General features: G+C 35.7%; 1 protein-coding gene across 2 annotated transcripts in view; it reads right to left on the bottom strand.

Moving 5' to 3' along the window:
- XRN2 (5'-3' exoribonuclease 2) overlaps window positions 1–25,559 on the bottom strand; it is an 85,810-nt gene that overhangs the window by 18,327 nt on the left and 41,924 nt on the right. For both annotated transcript variants that reach the window (XM_019717479.2, XM_074318004.1), the window contains 7 exons: window positions 21,777–21,860; window positions 20,548–20,645; window positions 19,815–19,894; window positions 18,511–18,567; window positions 10,683–10,751; window positions 10,457–10,588; window positions 8,294–8,421 (listed from right to left, as the gene is read on the bottom strand). In XM_019717479.2, the coding sequence (XP_019573038.2) occupies window positions 8,294–8,421; window positions 10,457–10,588; window positions 10,683–10,751; window positions 18,511–18,567; window positions 19,815–19,894; window positions 20,548–20,645; window positions 21,777–21,860 (648 nt within the window). The remainder of the gene's footprint in view (window positions 1–8,293; window positions 8,422–10,456; window positions 10,589–10,682; window positions 10,752–18,510; window positions 18,568–19,814; window positions 19,895–20,547; window positions 20,646–21,776; window positions 21,861–25,559) is intronic.

The raw sequence follows: 25,559 nt of genomic DNA, 5'->3' as shown, positions 1-25,559 counted from the left end.
TCACTACCAAACCAGTATTACAGGAAACGTAAAAGGGACTTCTTTAAGAAGGAAAAAAAAAAAGACCAAAAATATGAATAATAAAATGGCAATACCTACAACGTGTGATCAAACAATACAGTGAATGCTTGAATAAGGAAAAAAAATTTATTACAGTAAAAGACACATTGCCATTAATCCCCCTCAAAATACTACCCTCGCTTTGAATACACTTATGCCATCATTCTTGACACTTTCTGAAGCAGTTCTGGAAGTCCTCTTTCATGAGTCTTTTGCTGTGCTGTCTTGGCTGCCTCAATGTCCTGAATTATTCTGACTTCGGGTAAGGCCCAGAAGTTGCACAGTGCCAGATCTGGTAAATAAGGTGGGTGAACACACACCGTGATGTTTTTATTTGACAGAAATTGCTGTACCAGAAGCGATGTGTGACATGGAGTGTTGTCATGATGGAGGATGACTTACCGCACACTTTAAAACATACCTTCTCTCACCCATAGCTCACACCTGACTGACTGCACCAAACAAGTTGAAATTTGTCACACGTTGTTACTAAGGTTCAACGTGCTGCATCCCATACTGAAGAACCCTTCCTTTCCGTTGGATGGCACTCAGCAGCAGTATTCACCATATTTTGTGATCACAACAGAAAGGCTCCATGTCACAAATTGCTTCTGGTATGGCAATTTCTGTCAATTAAAAACATTACAATGTGTCCTCATCCACCTTATTCACCAGATCTGGCACCGTGCAACTTCTGGCTCTTCCCCAAAGTCAAAATGATTCAGGACATCGAGGAAGCCATGACAGTGCAACTCATGAAAGAGGACTTCCAGAACTGCTTCAGAAAGTGGCAAGAACGATGGGGTGTGTTCAAAGTGAGGGGGAGTATTTTGAGGGGTATTAATGGCAATTTTTTTTTTTTTTTTTTTAAGATTTTATTGGGGAAGGGGAACAGGACTTTATTGGGGAACAGTGTGTACTTCCAGTCCTTTTCTTTTTTCCCCCAAGTCAAGTTGTTGTCCTTTCAGTCTTAGTTGTGGAGAGCGCAGCTCAGCTCCAGGTCCAGTTACGTTGCTAGTTGCAGGGGGCACAGCCCACCATCCCTTGTGGGAGTCAAACCGGCAACCTTGTGGTTGAGAGGACGCGCTCCAACCAACTGAGCCATCCGTGAGGCAGCTCAAGGTGCCGTGTTCAATCTTAGATGCAGGGGGCGGAGCCCACCATCCCTTGCGGGACTCAAGGAGTTGAACCGGCAACCTGTGGTTGAGAGCCCACTGGCCCATGTGGGAATCGAACCGGCAGCCTTCGGAGTTAGGAGCATGGAGCTCTAACCACCTGAGCCACCGGGCCGGCCCCAGCAATGTATCTTTTACTGTAATAATTTTTTTAAAATTTAAACATTCACCATATTGATTGATCACACCTCATATAAAGACCGATAGCACTATGTTATGCATCCTTAGCAGCAATAGCTTTTCCAGGCTCTGCAGTCATCTAAACAAAATTATAGACATGCTGCACACTCCATTAAAAACAAAAAACAAAAATAGGATTATCTTTTCATTAGTGGCACAGTTCTAAGTACTCATTGTTCTTCTAACTATCAGCTAAAAACCGTTTTAAAAAGACAAAACAAAACAAACATAAAACCACCCCTTTGGATTCATACAAAAATGACTGAGTGGAAGTAAGCAAAAGTCAACCTAACTATTATTTTACCAAATCTGTGGTGTTTGAATGGTAAGAGCTCCGTGGAAGAAAAGAGATACCAAGCTGCACTTCAAAGCTTCAGGCCACAACCAAAACACAGCATCACTTCAAACAGAAGCTGTAGTCAACACTGCGCTCTTAGATATGTTCAAGGATGCTGACATCACTATTTCATCATCCGCTCACTCATGCAGTAAGGAGGAGAGATCAAGTACTGTACTTTGATTGTGGTCAACTCAATTACCATGTTACCAAAATAGCAAGCTGCCAGAATCAAAAATAAGATTCCTCTATCCAGCACTAGTTATCTTCAGTTCTTTACCACCAAGCTTACAAAAGCTATCACCATTTCCAAAGGACATTAAGGGAGCAAAGAAACCACATCTGATGGCTTAGCTGGGATCACCACATTGTTCAGGCTGAGCTATTCCACAGCAGTGTGATTTTCTTATTTCTGGTGTTTGATCTCACCACAAGGATTCTTTTACCTTATATCCACTAAAGGAATGTGTGCACATTTGTGTATAAATTTGGACTGAAGACGCATGGCCATTGACAGAGTGTGTGTTGTATTTAGTGGTGCAGTAGCTGTGTCAGTGTAAATTGCCCCTATGTCCCTGTGCACCTCCAAGCTCTGGACAGGGTAACGTCATAGACCATTTTACCCCTTTGGCTGCTGGCATTATCTGACTTAATTCTTCCTCTCCCCTCCCCTAACCCCCTGCAATAAACCACAGTCTTTTAAGATTTTGTTTCTTCAGTTTTGTTCACCTGAGGTTTGGTTGGTCCAGTTCTAAAAGTTTTGGGGGCTATGGTGGCTACAGGGGATAGCTTTTCTTCTACTTTTTCCTGACAGACACCAGGAGTGTTGGTCAGTGGTCAGTCTGGAAGCTGTGATACCATTATGGACAGAAGTAAATGTCCAAGAGCCATAAGAAAAAAGGAACTGATAAGAATGTGTCAATAAACAGCTTGCTTTAACAATAACCTGGATGTGCTTTCACCATTTACTGGTAAAAATCTCAGGGCATTCATAGCGCTTTCAAAGTGATAGATCCTTCTGTTTTATGCGTATGGCTGGATACATATTCCACATATACTGTATACATAGAAATACTCAGAAATGTTGTTTACTAAATATTAGAGGAAAAGCAGATAAGTAACTACTGCACCAAGCAGTTCTCCAACAGGCCCATTAAACTCTGTGCCTTTTCTGTGCTTCACTAAATAGAATAAAACTGCAGAAGTCCATAGATTTCATGATGGAGTCTAACAATGCTCCATTCAATGTCGTTAAGCCAGCTTCCAAGATGGCAGTGTAGGACTTGCCCCTGGGACTCCCCATAGCTTGAACCCACTCCAGCTATAGCTCTAATTTGACTATCAAGGCAGCTCCAGAGTAGCTTACCCCCAGGACACCCCACGGCCTAAGTCATCTCCAACTACAGCTCTATCTGGCCTGCCAAGGTGGTTCCAGCACAGCATGCCCCCAGGTCTCCATGAGGCCTGTGCCCATCCCAGCTCCAGCCCCAAGTGGCATGCCAAAGAAACTCAGCCCATATAGTCCACAAAGGGAAAGCTACTACACAAAACCACTCCTTCAAAATCAGGAGAGACTGCTGTTTCACATATTCATAAAAACAAATACAGAGACATTCAAAATGAGGATACAGAGAAATACGTTCCCAATAAATGAATAGAAAAAAAACAACAACAGAAAAAGAACTAAATAAAATGGAGACAAGCAATACATGACTAAGACTGCAAAACAATGGTTATAAAGATGCTCAATGAACTTGGAGAAGAATAGATGAACTCAGTGGGAACGTTAATAAAGAGAGAAAATATAAAAAGAACCAATCAGAACTGAATAGAGTAACTGAAATGAAAGACAAACTAAAGGAAATCAATAGCAGATTAGCTAAAGCAGAAAAACGAATCACCAAGCTGGAAGACAAGGTGGTGGAAATCATCCAATCTGAAGAGCAAAAAAAAAGAAAGAAAAAGAGGACAGTTTAAGGGACCTCTGGAACAATATCAAATACACAAATATTTGAATCACAGGGGTCCCAGAAGGAGAAAAGAAAAAAAGGGACAGAAAACCTACTATGTTTCCTCAAAAATAAGACCTAACCAGAAAAGAAGCCCTAGCATGATTTTTCAGGATGCTCGTAATATAAAATAAGCCCTACCATATTTCCCTGAAAGTAAGACCAGGTCTTATATTAATTTTTGCTCCAAAAGACGCATTAGGGCTTATTTTATATTATGAGCATCCTGAAAAATCATGCTACAGCTTCTTTTCCATTTGGTCTTATTTTCGGGGAAACACGGTACTTGAAAAAAATAATGCCTGAAAACTTCCCTAACCTGGTGAAGGAAACAGACATCCAAGTGAAGCAGAGAGTCCCAAACAAGATGAACCTAAAAAGTCCCACATAGACACATAATTAAAACACCAAAAGTTAGAGTCTTAAAACAATAAAAAAAACCAGCTGGTTATGTACAAAAGACTATAAGCTGGTTTTTCAGCAAAAACTTTGCAGGTCAGAAGGGAGTAATAGCATGATATACAAGGTCAGACAAATAAGTTCGTGAACTTGTTGCAACGACGTTGCTAACCTTTTTTTTTTTTTTTTTTTTTTTTTAAATATGAGAAGGATTATTCATTATGAATTTGTAACAACTGGACAAACAGTTAACCAAGTTTACTGTTTGGAAGTGCTAAAAAGGCTGTGTGAAAAAGTCGACCTGAACTTTTCATCAACAATTCATGGCACTTGCATCACGACAATGTGCCAGCTCACAAGGCACTGTCTATAAGGGCGTTTTCAGCCAATAAACAAATAACTGCACTGGAACACCCTCCCTACTCACCTGATCTGGCCCCCAATGACTTCTTTCTTTACCCAAAGATAAAGGAAATATTGAAAGGAAGACATTTTGATGACATTCAGGACATCAAGAATAATACAATGACAGCTCTGATGGCCATTCCAGAAAAAGAGTTCCCAAACTGCTTTGAAGGGTGGACTAGACACTGGCGTCAGTGCACAGCTTCCCAAGGGGAGTACTTCGAAGGTGACTATAGTGATACTCAGCAATGAGATATTTAGCACTTTTTCTAGGATGAATTCACAAACTTAATTGTCAGACTTTGTATGACAAACCCATAGCTAACGTCATACTCAAGGATGAAAAGATGGAAGTTTTTTCTCTAAGATCAGGAATAAGATAAGGATGCCCACTGTCACCACTCTTATTCAACACAGTATTGGAAGTCCTAGCCACAGCAGTCAAACAAGAAAAAAACACAAAAGGTGTACAAATTGGAAGGGAAGAAGTAAAACTGTCACTATTTGCAGATGGTATGATACTATTTATAGTCCAACAAAAACTATTAGAATAAATTAAATCAGCGATGTTGCAATTAATATGCAGAAATCTGTTGCAATTCTAAACACTAATAATGAACCACCAGGAAACGAAATTAAGACAGCAATCCCATTTACAACTGATTGTAAAAACAAGATACCTATGAAGAAATTTAACCAAGGAGGTAAAAAACCTGTACTTGGAAATCTGTAAGACATCGATGAAAGAAATGAAGAAGACAAATAAATGAAAGGATATAATATATACTGTACTCATGGATTAGAAGAATTAATATCATTAAAATGTCCATATTATCCAAAGCAACCTAGAGATTCAATGGAATATTCTCAAAATATCAATGACATTTTTCACAGAACTAGAACAAATAATCCTAATATTTATATAGAACCACAAAAAAAACCCCAAATAACCAAAGCAATCTTGAAAAAGAAGAAGACAAGTTGGAGGTATCACACCCCCTGATTTCAAACTATATTACAAAGCTATAGTAATCAAAACAGTATGGCACCGGCACAAAAACAGATATAGAGATCAAAGAATAGAAAGCCTAGAAATAAGCAAATGCTATAGTGGTCAATTCATCTATGAAAAAGGAGGCAAAAATATATAATGGAGCAAAAGACAGTCTTTTCAATGAATGGTGTTAAAAAAAGTGGACAGATACATGCAAACAAAAAAATTAGACCACATTCTTATCCCATATACAAAAATAAACTCAAAATGGATTGAAGACTTAAATATAAGACCCAAAACTGTAAAGACTCCTAGAAGAAATGACAGGCAGTAAACTCTTTGACATTTAACGTAACAATATTTTTTGGGGTATGTCTCCTCAGGCAAAGGCAACAAAAGCAAAAATAAACACATGGGACTACATCAAACAAAAAGCTTTCACATAGCGAAGGAGAGTTATCAACAAGACAAAAAGGAAACCTACTGAATGGGAGAATATATTTACAAATGATATATCCAATAAGGGGTTAATATCCAAAATATATAAAGAACTCATACAACTCAACATCACAAACCAAACAATCTAATTAGGAAATGGACACAGGACCTCAATACATGTTTCTTCAAAGAAGACATACAGATGGCCAACAGGCACATTAAAAGATGCTCAAGATTGCCAATCATCAGGGCAATGAAAACCAAAAGCACAAGGAGATATCACATCATACCTGTCAGAATGACTACTATGAAAAAGACAACAAATAAGTATCGATGAGGATGTGGAGAAAAGGGAACCCTCATGCACTGTTGGTGGTATTGGAAACTAGAACAGCCACTATGGAAAACAGTATGGTAATTCCTCAATAGATTAAAAATAGAGCTACCATACCACCCAGCAACTCCACTTCTGGGTATTTATCAGATGAAAACAAAAACAATGATTCGAAAAGATATATGTACCCTTAAGGTCATTATAGCATTATTTACAATAGCCAAAGTATAAAAGCAACCTACGTCCATCGACAGGATAAAGAAGATGTGGTATATAATACTCAGCCATAAAAAAAGAACAAAACTGGGCCAGCCTGGTGGCTCAGGCAGTTGGAGCTCCGTGCTCCTAACTCTGAAGGCAGCCAGTTCGATTCCCACATGGGCCAGTGGGCTCTCAACCACAAGGCTGCCGGTTCAACTCCTCGAGTCCCGCAAGGGATGGTGGGCTCCACTCCCGGCAACTAAGATTGAACACAGCACCTTGACCTGAGCTGCCTCCTGGATGGTTCAGCTGATTGGAGCGTGTCCTCTCAACCACAAAGTTGACGGTTCGATTCCTCCAGTCCCGCAAGGGATGGTGGGCTGTGCCCCCTGCAACTAGCAATGGCAACTGGACCTGGAGCTGAGCTGCGCCCTCCACAACTAAGACTGAAAGGACAACAACTTGAATTGGGAAAAAAAAGTCCTGTAAGTACACACTGTTCCCCAATGAAGTCCTGTTCCCCTTCCCCAATAAAATCTTAAAAAGAGAAAAAAAAAAAAAGAACAAAACCTTACCATTTGCAACAACATAGATGGACTTTGAGAGCAGTATGCTATGTATAAGTCAGACAGAGAAAGACAAATACCATTAAGATTTCACTTATATGTTCAACCAAAAAACAAATGAACAAACAAAACGAAACAGAAACAACAGAAACAAATTCATAGACACAGAGAACAATCTGTTGGTTGCCAGAGAAGGGGGTGGGGGTGGAGGGGATGAGCAGGAAAGGAGAAGAGATTAAGATATACAAAATTCCAGTTACAAAATAAGTCACAGGGATGTAATATACAATGTAGGGAATAATCCCTATCTCTTTTTAATTTAATTTTTATGAAATATTTCAAACATTCAGAAAAATATTTGAAATGATGACACTTAGATTTAACAAATGTTAGCATCTTGCCCCACTCTCTTTCCCTGACATTCTGACATTGCCTGGTTGGGTAGCAACCAAACAACCAGGAATGAAGAAGCAAGGACTTCATGAAGAAAGAGGTTTTGAAAACTTGGCACAACTTAGACTTTCTTGATAAATGAGCACAGCCATGGAACTCAAAAACAACATCAAATGGGGATACAATTTAAAAATAATGCAAAATCTATGAAGCCTAACATTCAACTATTTTCTCCCTTTTCCACTGCAATCCAAATACCATACAACTATTCTACTGGTTAACATTTCTGAAACATTTTTGCCCATAAAACAAGTTATAAGGGGTCAGAAAAAGGCAAAGTCTTTAGAGAACCACCGGGTAAAAGGCATATTCCTACCGAAAGCAATGGCTGGCTTCATCTTTGGTGGTAATGAGATACAATTTGTTCAAGAAAGGGATATTGTTATCTTCCTATTAAGTGGTTGTAATTCCACATCTACTGCATGTGATTTAATTGCCCCACTACTTGGATTAATGGAATAAATAGCAGTGTATTCCACATACCTCTTTTTGCATATGTTCACTCAAAAGAAGATTTACAAATGAAAATAGGAAATCTAATTCATATATTTAATTAACTATATAAAGAAAAATATCTGAACACTGCAAGGAGTATTCTCTTCTAATTCTTCTGAATTGTATGTTTTTAAGTCTACTATCTCTGCACTGATACAATAAATCTTTTTAGCAATGAAGATTAGAAACCAACCTTTGTTGTAATATTTAATTTAGCATGTAAAGTAACCAATTAGTAAAAACTTACTTGACATAAGTTTTGGAATCTGCGCTTGTCCTCTCAACAGCGGCCTGTATAAGTTACCCTGGTAAGTCACAGGTGGTGGTGCAGCATTACTGTAAACGCCAGTTCCTGAGCCTCTTGGCATAACATGGCTGCAAAAGGACCCCCCACCCAAATCAGAAAACAATTATATCTAGATATATCCATCACATCACAGCTGACACAAATTAATCAAGTGCTAGTGGCCATCTCTTTACTACTAGATCTGATTAAGATAACAGATTTAAAGATTAACAAAGTTCAAAACAGTACCTGGTATTAATGGTGACAGCAAATGTTACTTGTCATACCAAGATTCTTAATGATAATCATTTAAATATTTATTAATTACTTTAAGCAAAAATATTATGTCTATTTTTCTTTTTTTGGGTTACATTTCAGTTTTGTCTATCACTACAGTTGTCTGTTGGTATCTATGGGAGATCCATTCCAGGATGCCTTGGAGATGATAAAATCTGATGATAAAATCTGAGGAGTCCCTTATATAACATGGTATAGTACCTACATGTAACCTAGATTTGCATATAAGCTACAACAGGATATGCTGACAAATTACATCATTTGCGTAGATTCAGTGTAGTACTCAGCACGTGACAAATTCAAGTTTTGCTTTTTGGAACTGTTAGGGATTTTTCCCTCCCCAATATTTTTGATCCACAGTTGGTTGAATCTGCAGATGCAAAACCTGTGGCTACAAAGGGCCATCTGTCTACACTACTACTCTATATTTTACTATTTTCAATTTACTATATCAAACATTTCCCGATATCTTTCATAGGCTTCATAATTGTAATATGTATAACTATAGAACAATTTACCATGTAGATGTCTCATATTCAACTAAATCACCTCTCATTTAGTACTATTAATAGTATTATAGATGACAATGTACTAGAGACATTTAGACATAAAACTTTATGGTCCTCTAAAATTCCAAGAAGTAGGAATTTGGATCAAAGTTAAGAGCATCTTCAGAAGTCAGAACTCAAATTAAAGGTACTTCTACGTTGCATTCCAAAACAGTTGAAATAATGCAAAAAGATATCTTAAGAATATTTTAAATTCGTATTTCTTTTACTATTAGGAATAAAGACTTCCAAAAGAACCAACCACAATAACAGCTAATGCTTCCAGTGTTGAGGAACTATCATAAGCACTTCATAGGCATTAGCTCACTTCATCCTAACAACTTCATGAGGTAGGTAAAATTATTATTCCCATTTCACACACAGAAAAGGGAGGCATAGAGCAGTTCAGTAGCTTGCACAAAAGTATTAAGTGGTAAAAAGGCATCTGCATCCAGACATTTAGGATCCAAAGCCCATGCTCTTAACGATCATGCCACGCTGTCCCTTACTGTATATAAAGTACATGCTGAAGGCAACCTAATGACGAAATCCATTTTGAATCCTAAGGTTTTCCTATGAATTGGAAATATCTAAATGTGAGTTATTATTATTAATTAATAAACAATAACTCATTAAAATTTCCCCCAGCCCATTGCTCTTTTTATCCCAGCTTTTTACCTGTTATTGTTTCAATAAAGTCCCCTCTCTATATATAGTTCTCTCTGTAGCTAGGAAAAAGATAATTCAATAGCTAATAAGAGCAAAGGATAAAAATCAGAAATTCACAGAAGAAATACAAATTAACAGTAAACATATTAAAAGAGACTCAATCTAACTAATAGGCAAAGAAATGAAAAATTCAAGCAACAATGAGATATAACTGCTTGAATATTGGTTAAGTAAAAATCTAGGAAACTGGGGGCTTTGTGTACTAATGTATTGGTTAACACTTTAAACAGATTCTATTGTACATTAATTCAGCTAAAACTTTCTTGAGAGTAAAGGGAACGTTTTCTTTTTAAATAATTGTCAGAAAGATAGCAAAATCTCAAGAGAAAACAGTGGAATTCTCAAGCAACACATAAAGTAAAACATAAATCAAAGAAACAAAAGTGAATTTTAAAATGGAAGAAAAGCCAGAAAAGTATAAAATCATTAAAATATCTGTAAAAAGTTGTATTTAATACTCTCTTAAATATCTGTGGCATAAATACTGACAGTGCTTTGTGGATGCTTCAGAAAAAGCAAACTATACAAAGGATAGAAACCTACCACTCACCCCAAAGTCCTGAATGCTGCCTGATCCAGGTGGACAGGCCGCCGGTCCCGATTAAAGCCAAGCTGGGGCTTCCACTGCCGTCCATTGCTGGATTTTTCCCAGTCACTAGGTTTCAGTACTGGTGCTGGTTTTCTGACCATTTGAAAATATAAGAGTTACAGAGATGAACATCGTTTATATAAAACAAATTCAGGTAGTCCATATTTTATAACTACATTGTTGTTACCTTGCTCCCGGAAGCATTACAGCTTTAAAAACATAATCTTCAGTAAACTGCGGGTCTTTAAAATCAATACTAGAAGAGAATAATACACAATTTAATGATTTATTAGCCTGGCTCAACTATCACATACACTGAAGTAATATTCATGTTTAAACAGAATAAAATCCAAAAGTCTTCTCGAAAAATTATTTTCAGTCAATAGTTTTGCAAAATGTCTAAATATCTTCCTCACCAAACTGCCGCTAATTACTAATACATAGCCTTCATGTAACTCTCTGGGGGAGGAGCCACGTTCTAGCAGTTCTAGCTCTGACCACAGAGAAATAGTAGACATTGTTTCGCCTCAGCTCTTGAGAAATTCTAGTATATTAGAGACAAGTTGAAGAGGTTTAGAACAACAAAAAATAAAAAAAAACACCTTTCATTTTGTTCAGTCCCTGGCAAAGACTCTCCCTATAGCATTCTAAGGAAGATCAGCTCCTCTTGCAATAAGGAAAAGATGAAAACAACAATACAAACATTTGCAAAATAAAAAAATGCACACAGGGCAGTCGGTTAGCTCAGTTGGTTAAAGCGAGGTGTTCTTAACAAGAAGGTTGCCAGTTTGATTCCCCACATGGGCCACTGTGAGCTATGCCCTCTACAACTAGATTGAAACAACTACTTGACTTGGAGCTGATGGGTCCTGGAAAAACACACTTAAGTAAACACAAGTTAAAAAAAAAAAAAGAACACAATCTCTGGGGGGAAAAAAACACTAAACAACCCAGTTGTAATCCTGTATCCTGTTCTACTAATGTGTGTTTCTTCGATAAATGAAACAGTCACAATTTGAAAACTACACAAAAGCTTATTTTATAAGGCTGTACATTTCAGACTTTGAGTATAATAAGCTAGGTCAAACTTCCTTTCTGGTGGTATGTGTATGTATCTATCCCAAAGGTTGGTAAGTACAGAAGACTTTCTTCTGACACAGCAATGCCTCTCTAGGACTCTGGACAGATGTCTGATTTAGACAGAGGGTGTCAAAAAAATGTACATACATTTTAAGAACGGAAAATCTATTAAAATTGTTTAATACTCAATATATACTGATAATGAAGGCTGAATACATGTCACGTGTGACTTGTGCAATTACAAGAGATACTCAAAGTGGTTACCATCAGCCTCCAGACACTTCTGATTAGTCGACCAGAGTCCACTTGTACACATTTTTTTTGGCACCCCCAGTACTTAAGAATGCTCATAATGTCAGTATTTATAATGTAGAAAACCATAAAACCTAAGTGTATGAATAACAGTGGACTGGTTAAAAAAACTACAGTTTTTCCTATAAATGGAATATTCAGCTGATATTTTGAACATTTTGGTAATGGAATAATGGCATGAGAATATATATATATATATATTTTGGTTACCAAAAGGTTACCAATGATATTCTCTATACAATCAACCATCTCTTTTCTTTCTTTGTGCTTTTTAAATATTTTCTAAAATTCTTCCAGTGATTACAAATTACAGTTGCAATCAGTTTTAAAAAGTTTCATTGAACTAGTTAACCTTTTAGATAGCTAACTTTTTTCTCTTCAAATACTGCTACTTTAAATTATTAGGGCCCATTTGTAATAGAGAAATTTTCATTGCAGTAGGATTTAACTGTGTATTTTAAGTACACAAAAAGATTCGTTTATAATAAAAATGCTATGATCTCAACAACAGCTGAGTAACATTTCATTCACTCCTTCTGTTCCTCTTACAACTCATTCTTCACTAGCAACTGTTTTTATTTCAAATGTTCTCTATTGGGCAAGGTGGCTTAAGCAGGGCAAGTCAGGACAGGCAGCGTTAAAGGTTTAAGAGGTTAACAGGGAAAACAGTAGTTAAGTATTTGGGCTCATACAAAGTAAAGAGAAAACTGGTAATAAAGCAAGACTTGCAATAAAAGTGTCTCAAAGCAGTTATCTCTGTGTCTGCAGGGCTTTTCAGCAGTTTACCGAACTCTTAAGAGTGCCCAACTGCATACATGGCTCATGGTAGGAGTAGAGGTACAAACACATCGAACCTGCCTCCCTTTCTAATAAGGGAAAATGTTTAATAACAGTTTTATAAGGAGTAAAGTAGAAAAGACAACAACAGGCACAGAAAAAAAGCTGAGTCAAAGCATGTGCACACACACATCTTCCACATACAAGTCTTTGTGAGTGTGTAAGCTAAAAGCATGGTGGAAGAAGAAGGTGATTCTTTCACCTGGGACCAAGGAAAACATCATCTATTAGGTTGGTGCAAAAGTAATTGTGGTTTAAAAGGTTAAAAACAATTGCAAAAACCGCAATTTGTGCACCAACCTAAAAAAAACTATGGTTTAAGATGGGACAGAATTGGTTATAGGATGATAGAGGAAATAAATAGAACAGACAAGAAAAGGGGTCTCAGGACCAAGGAATAGTTGTTTAAAGCAGCCTTCTCAATGGGGATCTGGGAGAGAAGTAAGCCTTCAAAAAAATGATTTGAGTGACTACATTCTCAATTCTCCCAAGGAAGATACATAACTAGTATCGCTCTAAATGCACAAGACACAGATTGATTCATTACATGCAATGAATGCTTTAAGTTCTCAGATTTAATTCTCAGGTGGCACCATAGTTGAAAAGGGCAAGATTGGAGTGCAAAAGTATGTCAACAGAAGTGGACAGTAGACAGGCTGGTTGAACAGGTATACTGTTGTGAAGGGCTTGTTACGACTGTAACATGGAAGCCACTACAAGTTGTCAGTAAGGGAGTAAAAGCAATCAAACATCCAATTCAAAAAGAACCACCCAGCAGCAGTGTGTAAGAGAGCAGGGGGAGCAAACCAAAAGGAGCCTGCAACATGTACTTGAGGTGGAAATGTACGGCAAGCAAAAGAAATGGCAGGGGTGGAAATGGAATGAAGAGCCCATTCAGGTGAGGGCTCAAGATGAAGATCTGCAAGTCATACAGTGAAAGAGCTGAAACTAAGAAAATGAAGGGGACAGCCAAAGTAAGACACTTCAGGGAAAAGAGATAATCATGGGGTACAGGGATAATCTCTCCTGACGGACAATGGTTATAAACAAGAGATTTGATAGCTGAAACAAATGTTTAGAAAAACAAATTCATTTATTCGTCAAATATGTGCAGTTTACTATATGTCAATTATTCCTCAATAAAATTGTTTGAAAAATTCCATTATTCATGCTCATGCTCTGAAAGGGAAAATATTGCTCATGCTCTGAAAAGGAGTATTTAAAATAAGTTTGGAGGTCCCTAGTAAAGGGACAAGGAACACTATTTATAATCTCAAAGATTAAAACACTCTTTTCCATTGGATCTTTGAAAACAATTTAAAGACAACTCTCCTAAAGCGGTTTCAATGGTTGAGAGATTTTCAGTATTTTAATTTGTTCCCAAAAATATATACGAAGAACTATTATGTTTTTAGAAACTAAATAAAAGAAGCTGGAGCACAACTCAACTGTACTTTTACAGTGTGATAATATAAACCACAACGTAAACAAATCTCCTAAAAGTGAAACAGACAGACGAGGCAGGCACCCATTAGACAAAGACCATAGGGTAATTTTCATTTGGATCCAAACTTTGGAAGTTTCTTCGTTTTCTTCAGACTTATGCAATTCAAATTCTTATAGGTAGAGGATTAAAAATAATGGAAATAATATTATAATAAAATATGGAAACAATACTGGGAATAATAAATGGAAAAAAATACAGATTACTCATTGACAAATTTCCATCACCAGAACCAAAAGGGATTAATTGTGGAGTTTATCAGGGGAGGGAAAGCAGTAACACTGAGATAAGAAAGAAGCACTCTCAGGGAGGAAATGAGTTAACAGTAAAGCTTATGGATTCAACAGGCTGCCCAGCTGAGGTAAAAAAAATTGTGTTTTTATTTATATTGTTTCATCTAATTTGGTAAACAGAAGTGTTTTGAACCATTTCTTCCAGGTGGAATAGTGCTGACTAACCCAGCATAACCTTCTATGAACCAGACCAACTCTGACCCAGGAGTAGCATAATAGATCCCTTCCTTGGCAGGTAACCTCCCTATTTTAATCACCTAAGTGTCTTCATAAACACACCAGGGACCCCCTTCCCCCCAAAAAAAGTAAACCTAAACATGGCTGAAAGTAAGGAAACTGAACAGTGTTTTTATTTGTATCATAAGTAGCACTTTAAAACTATTTGTAAGAAAAAACTGTAGCAAAGTCTCAACAGAAAAGTAATAGAATATACACCTTTTTTGGATTCAATTCACTTTAAGAATTACCCTTAGAAATGTTTTTTATTAGAAACAGTATTTTAAGTACTATTATTGTTTGAGAGTGCTAGCACACTTCACAAAGAAAGCAGAGAACTCCAAATATCAAGTTTAATTTTTACTCTACCTTTCCCTAATACATTCCATAATTAATGATAAATCAGCATATCAATGCGAACTGTTCTTGCAGGGAAAATTGGGTGATTCATATACTTGACATTTTAAAACACTTAAAGAGTTTATAGGACTTAGGACGTCTTCTCTGACATTTTCTCAGAAGAGGTTAACCAGTTCAGTGTCCTATGAAGTATCACAGGCGGTGAAAGTTAAACCCTCCCAAGTGTTTTCAACCCATTAAGTCTGTTACTGACTGCTTGCACTCTATTTCCTTCAGGCTTTGGATTTCAAGGTATCTGCTTGCCAACCATGAGCTTTATAATCACTGCAGCAATGGTTACATTAAAAATTTCATCTTCATACACATTTGCGTTTTCAAAAAATCTCCTTGAAGATAAAACATTCTATCCCTTGCCTGATCCATCCACAGGTGAATACAGGAAGTTTCAGAAACACTCCTCTGAAGGAATAAGTTTGAACTCTTAGAAGACTTTGGTAAACACCGGTTCCAACATTATGAACAACTGAGCTTTTACATAAGTTTAGAACTATGCTAGATGCTATGAGAGAAAAAGAAAAACCTGACAATGCTACTGATGAAAAGAATATATGTAATAGGTTATATATTTTATAGATGACCTTTTAGAAGAGAAGAAAAGTAATGAAGGGTAGGTTACAAAGGGAAGAGCATTCCAAACAATGGGAGGAAAGCACAAAGCTCAATGGGATACTGAAGGGATAAGCCTGGTTAAGGAGGTGTCCTTGAAGAACTGTAGGGATTCAGGCACAGAACTACAGCTCTGCCAAATTATGACAGCCTTGAAAAAGCAAAGGAATGTAATTCTACTGGCACTACAGAGTAATCAAAGATTTCTGAGGTGTGGCAGTGTTTAAAAAAGATAAGCCTTATATCACATGCCAATGCCAATAGATTCAGTGGGAAGGTGGAATCGAATAAATTAGCTGGGAGATCACTACAGTAATCCAGGAGAAGAGAATAAAAAAATAGGCTCACTGGGAATAGCTAGATATAAAAAATAATTGGAAAGAAAAATATTTTCAGAATAGTGGTGCAGACATAGGGAGCAATAATGTAAAGTAAGAAGCCAAAGCATATAATGGGCTCCTAAGTCTGGGCAACTGGGGAAACAGGAGGTCCAGGGACAGAAATGAGAGATCAGCAAGGAGAACTGGTGAGGGACATAGGATAAAGTAGCTTTATCCAAGTCTGAGGTAAAACAAAGGTATGTATGTGTATATCTACTCCTCCAGATGGATAGAAAATTGTGCTGCTGCAACAGGAAAATTATTTTTCTGTAATTCAAAATCATATGCAGGATTTATATATTTAAAGTTGACAAAGAATTACTATAAAAATAAATACTAGGTCAAAACAAATTACAATGGTGAAGAGCAGGATGAGTTAAATTAAGGGAGATACTTCAGTTCTATTCAAAGTTAAGCTGCTGATAGGTTGAATGATTTACGGAATCAGAATTGGACAAATAAAATTTCCTAGGTCACAGCTAACCATATTTTCTTCGGGTCCATCTATGACTTTTAAGACACTTCAATAACCTCTATAGTATACTTCCTCAACACTACAGATTAAGATCTAATGTGATGGGAAGAACCCACCTAAACTCAACGAGGAAACAACTTTTCAAATATGGAATGTAATGCTGGATGTATCCAAGTAGAGAAAGGGGAAAAAATGCCAGGAATCAAAATAAAGAGCAATAACTGAGAACCAGCACTGAAAGCTGCATTTTCAGATTCTCGTTTGTAAAGCAAAAACGACACTGGGATACATCTGAAACAAACACATAAAAACTGCAGTAAACTGGATTTTGCCCTCAACACTACCCCTCAAAGAAAATATTGAAACACTGAGAATTACCTCAGAGACTAGGAAGGTAAAAGGTAACTGGTCTTTCATGACTCGCTAGGATATTAACTCAATCAAATCAATTTTATTTTGAAGTTATTTCAACATACACCGGAATAAGCACCTGGATCGAGATTTGTTTTGTAAATTTAATAATCTTGTGAATACAGAGGATACCAAATAATACCAAAGGACCTTTCAGGATCAGAAACAATCAACGACATCTAACAAAAACTCCAGGATTTGTCGATTTTGTACTTTTCCCTTGGGCAAGACACTCTAACCTAATTAGAAAGTTAAGTAGAATTAACTATTTCTAAAGGGCTGGGCAGAAAGGACCTTGAAAACATGCAGAAAAATTGAGGAGCACAAGCAAACATGTGACAATCCAAAGAGAGAACTGGTGAGATTAACTGGCCTGAAGTATCACGGCAAGCCAGAGACCCTAAGGGTTAATGTGCAGTGTCCACAGCAGACCTGTGGGAGCCAGACTGTGATGGGCATAAGGAGCATGGCTTACAATTCTGAACTCCACACTTAACAAAAGAGCCCAAAGACAAAGAGCCAGGACAAATTATGTGTAAAGATAAACAAAAGCAACTAATCTAGGAAGATTTTCCAAATTCACAATGGTTTTCTTTAAATAAAAGTCTTTTTAGAACGGCAGTTGCTACCTAAATCCATTAAAGATAGGAAAATAAACGTGCTTATACTTCACAATGAGAAATCTAAGTAAACACTAAAATATTTCCTGAGAGTGAGAGAAATAACGAGTGGGAAAGGAGGATTTAGGAAGAGCTTTTGCAAAATCCTTGAATTACTAGGATGTGTCCGTCTTACTCTCATCTAAAGATTGAAGAAAGTGACAACACAAACCCTGTCATCAATATTGGTAATTATATACAACAATTATACAAATGAGTAGTAAATTAGTTGATTTTTATTCTAAACAGTCATATTATATTTTACATTATTCTTAATAGAAAATGTCACCATTGAAGAAATGAGGTATAGGTTTTCTAGGTAGCAGAAATTAGCGCTGTAAGTTTCTAACAATTGCTGATTGAAATTACTACAAATTATTCTATCTCATCTTGGGCAAAATAAAGTATACAAGTTTTGTTTTTAAACTCTACAGGGCTACAATTAAAAACATAATTAAGATAATCTGTTACTTTACAGTGAGGCTGTATGGGCCTCTAGTATGCAAAGCTCTGTTTGCTCCAATACAACAAACTACTCCCAGAAACTCCTACTTTCTACCTCCCACTTTCTTAATCTGGGAAGAATTAGAGGTTGTCAGGGGAAACCAGAAAGCAGAGACTCAAGTTTGTTAAACCAGTAACCTTAACAATATACATAATTTAAAGTCAAGAGGCTCTGCTCTGAGGTATGCAACATATGGGCTTTTCCAACTCAAAGTATTGGTGGAATAATAGCTGCCATTTCCTTGTGAATCAGTCCTCTTAAACTTATTTGCAAGTTCAGAGTTGTGTTCTGAATGCCATGAATTCTGGAAAACTTACCTGATTGCAGTGTTCTGTGTCAGATCCCGTAACATGGGAACAGGAGAACATACTATTCTAAAGAGAAACAAGAGAAGAAGCATTTATTTGTAAAGTATAACCTTTTAGATAAATGGAAGTAAGAAGGTGCTGTGTTTGTCATGCTTTAGAAAACAGCAATCATTAAAATACAAAAACAATATGATCATTTTTTATCTTTAAAAAAGGACCCTGTCTCCCTTGTTTATAATCTCATTAACAGAAACAATTATGGGCAATGGGCTTATATCAGATTTTGTAAAGAATACCTACAAACCAAAAAGGGGGGTAAGGGAACAGATAAATGAGTAGAAAAATAGAACAGGTATTTTATAAATGAGGAAAACCAAATAAATATGGCTTAATTATCATTAGTAATCAGAGAAATGCCAATTGTAAACCACAGTAAGATGACAATAAGCACCCATCAGATTTGACAAAAATAAAGGTTGTAACAATTCCAAGGGTTTTGCAAGAATACAGAGTAACAAGATCTCTCATAAACTACTGTTGAGATTATAAAATAAGTGTAATTACTTTGGAAAATCACCCGAAATTATCTAGAAAAAAAGAAGATACACATACTCTATGACCAGCAATTCTATTCCTGGATATATAACCTGGAGCAGTAGTTTTCAAACTGTGAGGATCTTAAAAATTGAGGATCCTAAAGAGATTTATGTTTAGATCTATCAATATGTACCCATTAAAAATTAAACCTAAGAAATTTTAAAAATAACAATTTAAAAATACCAGTGATAAACCTATATTACATGTTAATGTAAATAACATTTTTATGAAAAACTATATTTTACAAAGCAAAACAAAGATAAACGAGAAGAACATCATTGTTTTACATTTTGAAAATTTCTTTAATATCTATCTTAATAGCTGGATTCTCTTATCTGCTTTGATTCAATCTCTAGAGTTATCACACTACACTTGCCTCTGGAAAACTCCACTGTACACTCAAGAGAGAAAGAGAGTGACAAAAGCAAATAATATCATCATAACATCTTAGTATTATTATGAAAATAGTTTTAATGTTGTGGATCTCCTAAAAGGGTCTTAGGGATGCCTTGGGCTCCCCGCATAAAGTAACACAGGTATTATGTTGAAGAGCTGGGCTTTGACCCAAGTCGTTTTTTAATCCAACAGGTTTTCTGTTGTTGTTTTGTTTTCTATTTTCTCACTATTACTAGAAAATAAAACATTTAGGCAAAAAGGTAACAATGCTAACTAAACTTCGTCCCAGTCACCCCAATTATACACAAATGAACACTTACTGATCTGGAAGGATGGCTTCTTCATCCAAAGAAAATTTTCCTTGAATCCCATGACATAGTTCAGGTGGTACATCCACTGCCTGTGGAAAAATGCATTCCTGATCATATATCCAAAAGAATGGAAAGCAGGGATTCAAACATATACTCCTACATCAATGCTCATAGTAGCATTATGAATAAACAAAAAGTGGAAACAACTCAGTTCCCATCGACAGATGAGTGGATAAACAAAACGTGGCATATGCATACAATGTACTATTTATTATTCAGCCATAAAAGGAGTGAAATTCCATCCAATATGCGACAAAATGGATAAACCTTGAAAACATGCTAAGTGAAATGAGGCAGACACAAAAGGACACATATTATATGACTCCATTTATGTGAGGTACAAGGACAGATACATTTATAGAGACAGAAAGTAAAAGAGAGGTTACCAGAGGTTGAGGGAGGGGAGAATGGAGTGTTACTGTTTAATATTGTTTAATGCAGAGTTTCTGATTGGAAAAATGAAAAAGTTCTAGAAATGGATAGTGGCAATGGTTGCACAATATTGTGTATGGTCTTAATGCCACAAAATTATACACTTAAAAATGGTTAAAATGGTAACTTTCTATATTTTTATATTTATATAAAATGTTTATATTTTACGAAAATTTAAAAAAATGCATTGCTGATTAACAAAATAAATATATTATCTAAAAATACTTCATGTTTGAAAAAGAGACCATACCTCTGTGGAACCTGTCTGGTACAACTCTAAAATGAAGTCGTGAAGTGGGTGATGTTTCCCTACAAATAAGACATCGCCTCCAAGACTGTTTCTTCTAGCTGGGGGAAAAGAAAGAAAAGAATAAAGATCAAGCAATTACATCTGCAACAGCAATTTTTATGAGAATAAAATGAGCATCTAAATTTTAAAAACTTTAATTACAAAGTTTATGAAAAATACTTTAAAATAGACCTGCATGTGTGATGTGTCTCTGTAGAGGAAAAAAACTTTGACAATAAGGTTTCAAAGATCAATGACTATCAGAAAAAACTGTAACTAAAAGATATCTGAATATAGTATTGCAAGATAAAGGACAAAGTTTTCTTATTTATAAAGAACTCAATTTCTTTCTTTCTTTTTTTAATATTGGGGAAGAGTGTGTTTTTCCAGGATCCATCAACTCCAAGTCAAGTCGTTGTTTTCAATCTAGTTGTGGAGGGCGCAGCTCACTGGCCCAAGTGGGAAGCGAACACGTGACCTTGGTGTTATGAGCAATGTGCTCTAACCAACTGAGCCAATGGGCCGCCCCAAGAACTCAGTTTCTTACTGTAAGAAATACATAAAAATTCCCTGAGGAAACAAATTGTATCATCTAATAACAAAGATTATTCTAAGGGTGGTTGATAGAGAAATTATTTCTATAGGTTTATTATACTGGTATTGAATAAATTTTCCAACAGAGTCCAGCTTTGCAATTTCCCTATACTTTTAACTATCAGTAGTAATGACAAAATACCCCTTTTTATGCAAAATAACATTTCAAAGTTAGCACAGAGGGTAAATGCTTCTGTTTCAACCTAACCTTTCAAGCAAAGTTAGTGTTATTTGGGGCAGATGATGGGAAGAAGAGAGGCGGGAAATTTATGATACCCTCCCAACGCACAAACTACTTTTGTGTGTGCATGTCATATAAGAATCAAAAAGTTAAAGGATATTCTTGAAGTGTTGCTTTTTTATAAATTTAACAAATACATGTAACTTAAACTTAAATTTTTTAATTTAATTACTACTCAATTTATGGATAATACATTTTAAGAAGCAAAGTCACCTTTTGTTATAAAGTAGAATCAATTATTTACGCTTCCTTTACGGGAAATTTGACAAACGAAAAAAGGGTCGAGCTTTGTAAGAAAATGTAAAGTCTATATTACACAAACTCAATGTTGACCAAGTGGAAGTATAATTCTTACTCTCTTCTGGAGTGAGGTCTGGGTATACTTCTTCTAGGGCAGCTCGCAGCCTTCGCTCATCCACAAATGGCAACAGAGCAACACCTAGGGAAACAAATGCACACCACCCACCCCAGCTATTAGGATCACCTAAATTCCAACTTACCATTGATCCAAATAAACACTTCTAATAGAGTATTCTTGCTAATATCAAAATATTTTGGAACTGAACTCTATTTACCCAAAATTGAGGTGTGAAAACTTTCTACATGGTAGTGGAAGAAAAAACTCTCTGTATTTTCCACCCTTAAAATAGCTCATATGGAAAGCCATGTTTGCTGAATCTTAACTCTCTGATGATAAAGTTTTAGAATTAAATGAACAAGTGGCCACCTGGACATCAGTCTATGTTCTGGCCTTACTTACTAGGATACCCTTGGGCAAGCCAGTTAATCTCCCAAGAGCTTGAGCTTATCCTTTGATCTTTCTAAGTCTTGGTTTCTTCTTTTGTAAAAAGAGATCATACAACTAAAATACTCAGAGGATCTGTTCAACTAGAATACTTGGAATGTCTTTTCCAGTTCTAAAACTGCACAGTATTCTGTTTATATTTTAAAACCTAATAATTTATATGCAAAAAATGTTTTAGAAACTTGCTCAAATAACTTTAGGGGGATTAAATAGTGGATGTTCACTTCTAGGCTGAAAATTTTTCTCTTCAGTGTGCTGGAATTAAGGTCACTGTTTTACTTACACATACATGCATAATTTTCAAAGAAGCACAGAATACAGTATTACTAGAAAAATACACAAAATTATTGAAGCTATATACATTGTTATAAACAGTATAAATAGTATTTTAGCTAAATGAAAATTTTAAGATAGACAGGAAAGAGGTATGCTAAATAGAGCGAAATAATTTTGAAACTAATTGTTACTCAAAACTGCTGTCTTTGTGATTACTGTCTTGAAAAATGACGAAAAATGAAAGGTTTCCAAAGTTATCATTAATTATTTAGCTACTGTATTTTCAAAGTTAGACAATGTTCAATTTTACTACCTAGGAGGATATTTTTTAAAGTTAAAAAGAAATTAAGTTCTAGTGTGAATTTTGAAGAGCATAAAAAGTGATTTCAAGAGTATGAACATCCATCATCTGAGTCAGGGTATTTCAATTACTGGTAAACACTTAAATGGAAAAAACCTAGGGAGTTACTCAAGTTTTCTTTAGTCACACGCTTAAGAAAATTTGTATCATGAAAACTACATTATTATCTAGCTTTTGTTTACTACCTACTAGATAGAGGATATAAACAAATTATCAGAAAGACTTTCCTACCGTATCAATTCCAGAAGCTAATTCCAAATAGTAAGCAATTTGCAATGCTAATGACAGCAATAAGGTTACCAAGAAAGAAAGCAGCCCTATTGGCCAGGGTAGGAAGGAATGCCTTACACCCAGATGTTGTAATGGTAGTGCCTGCTAGTGAGTTGATAGGAAAAATGCAGCTACTTTTTTCTGAGCATTTATTTTCTTTGTTACATGTGTTAGCTCATTTAATCCTCTCAACAACCTAGAGGTAGCCCAAGTAGTGCAATACCAAAGTAAATATAGTGATCAGACTCTCTGGGTTCAGATCTCAGTTCTGCCACTGTGTGACTGATCAAATTACTTAAATTCTGTTTGTGTATGAAATACATAGCATTCCAAATAACTATGCCACATTCCTCTTATATATACTAAGCAAATACTATGAAAACACATTGCTATTATTACATATAATGTTGATAAGTACACATCTTCAATAAATATTGAAAAAGTATCCAAACACATTTTATCTTCTACCGTTTTAAGATGTGCTCAACTTATGCAAGAACTTAAAGTATTATCATTACTTTCGATAAGTTTAAAGAAATGTGTACATGGAGAAATAACTATATTTCCTAATAGAATTAATTTTACCTCAAGAAAGGTACATTCTTATTATAGTCTAATAAATAAAAATATTTATATAAAATATTATAGGTCTGGGTTGAAACCCATCTTAAAATTAATTTGGAATCTCAAGGGACCCCAAATAGCAAAAACAATCTTGGAAAAGAAAAATCAAGTTGGAAGACTCACACCTCCTGATTTAAAAACTTACTACAAAGCTATAGTAATTAATTAGTAAGATACTGGCAAATGGACTAATTAAAATAGTATAGTACTGGAATAAGAACAGACATATAGACCAACGGAACAGAGAGCCCAGAAATAAACCCTCACATATACAGTCAGACAATTTTCAACAAGAGGGCCAAGACCATTCAATGAAGGAAAGGGCAGTCTTTTCAACAAAGGTACTGAGGAAATGGATGCACGAGAATGAAGTTGGACCCTTACCTTACACCATACACAAAAATTAACTCAAAATGGATCAAAGACCTAAATGTAAAAGCTGGAACTATAAAATTCTTAGAAGAAAGCATAGTGAGGAAGCTTCATCATGACAATGGATTTGACAGTGATTTCTTGGCTATGACACCAAAAGTACAGGCAATAAGAACAAATTAGTCCAACAAAAATTGGACTTCATCAAAATTAAAATATTTTATGCATCAAAGGACAGTATCAATTGTGAAAAGACAACACACAGAATGGCAGAAAATATATGCAAACCATATATCTGGTAAGAGATTAGTAACCAGAATATATAAAATATTCCTACAATACAACAAAAACCCAATTCAAAAATGGGCAAAGGATCTGAATAAACATTTTTCCAAAGAAGACACAGAAATAGCCAATAAGCACATGAAAAAATGCTCACCATCACCAATCTTTAAGAAAATGAAAATCAAAAACACAGTAAGATAATCATTTCACACCCATCGGGGTGGCTATTATCAAAAAAACAGAAATTAACAAATGTTGGAGAGGATGTAGAGAAACTGCAACCATTGTGCATTGCCTTACTTTTCCTCTCTGGACAATTTATACTACAACGATATAGTGAGCAAGTCATCTGCATGCTTATATATTTACTTATGTAACAAATTCAAGCAAGGGTTTATTTAACACTTACGTAAATATATTTACGTTTATTTTACTTTACCATCTCCCATTCTCCCATGTGTCCTTTCCCTCTATTTTAATCAAAAGATCTTCCACAAAGCACCTTCAAAAACCATCTAAGACCCCAATTCATTTGCATATAACAAAATATGGCCACAGAGCACAACGCTTACATTACCCCAGTCAATGAGTTGCATTTCCCATTATCATCCCATTAAAGTAATATGAAATTTCAGTTACTACATAAACCAAAAGTCAACCCTGAAAATCTCACAAAATGATTTTCAATTTGTAAGTTATTATTTATCTCCCTTTGCTACATAATTTTCTTTAAGTCATTTTACTGGTCATTGATGGGTACCACAGGGAATAGTCAAGGAAAAAGTGAAAACATGATTTTAACAAACATGTTTATTATCCTAGAAAATATATGGTGGACGACAAGGTTAAAATGACTTGCTGAAAGGGGCTTTGGTGTGAATATTTGGCTTATGGTGTGAGAGACTCTTTATTGTGTTTTACAACCAATCATCACCACACATTTGCTGAGTGGTAAACAGCACCTTGAATTTAGTACTAATTTTATATTGCCATTCTTACAAAATCTGTGAACAAAAGGAATGAGAAAATAAACAAACAAAAAACAAACAAATAAATAAGAAAGAAATAAACTCTAAGTAATGATTAATGCCTAGTATTTAAACTAAATTTCTAATACATTTTTCAAAAGTCTCCATGGAGTCTAA

This window comes from Rhinolophus sinicus, linkage group LG13 (assembly GCF_036562045.2).
Source record: "Rhinolophus sinicus isolate RSC01 linkage group LG13, ASM3656204v1, whole genome shotgun sequence".
NCBI classification, from domain to species: domain Eukaryota; kingdom Metazoa; phylum Chordata; class Mammalia; order Chiroptera; family Rhinolophidae; genus Rhinolophus; species Rhinolophus sinicus.
The sequence above is the reverse complement of the archived record's forward strand: the minus strand, read 5'-3'. Positions and strand labels throughout refer to the sequence as shown.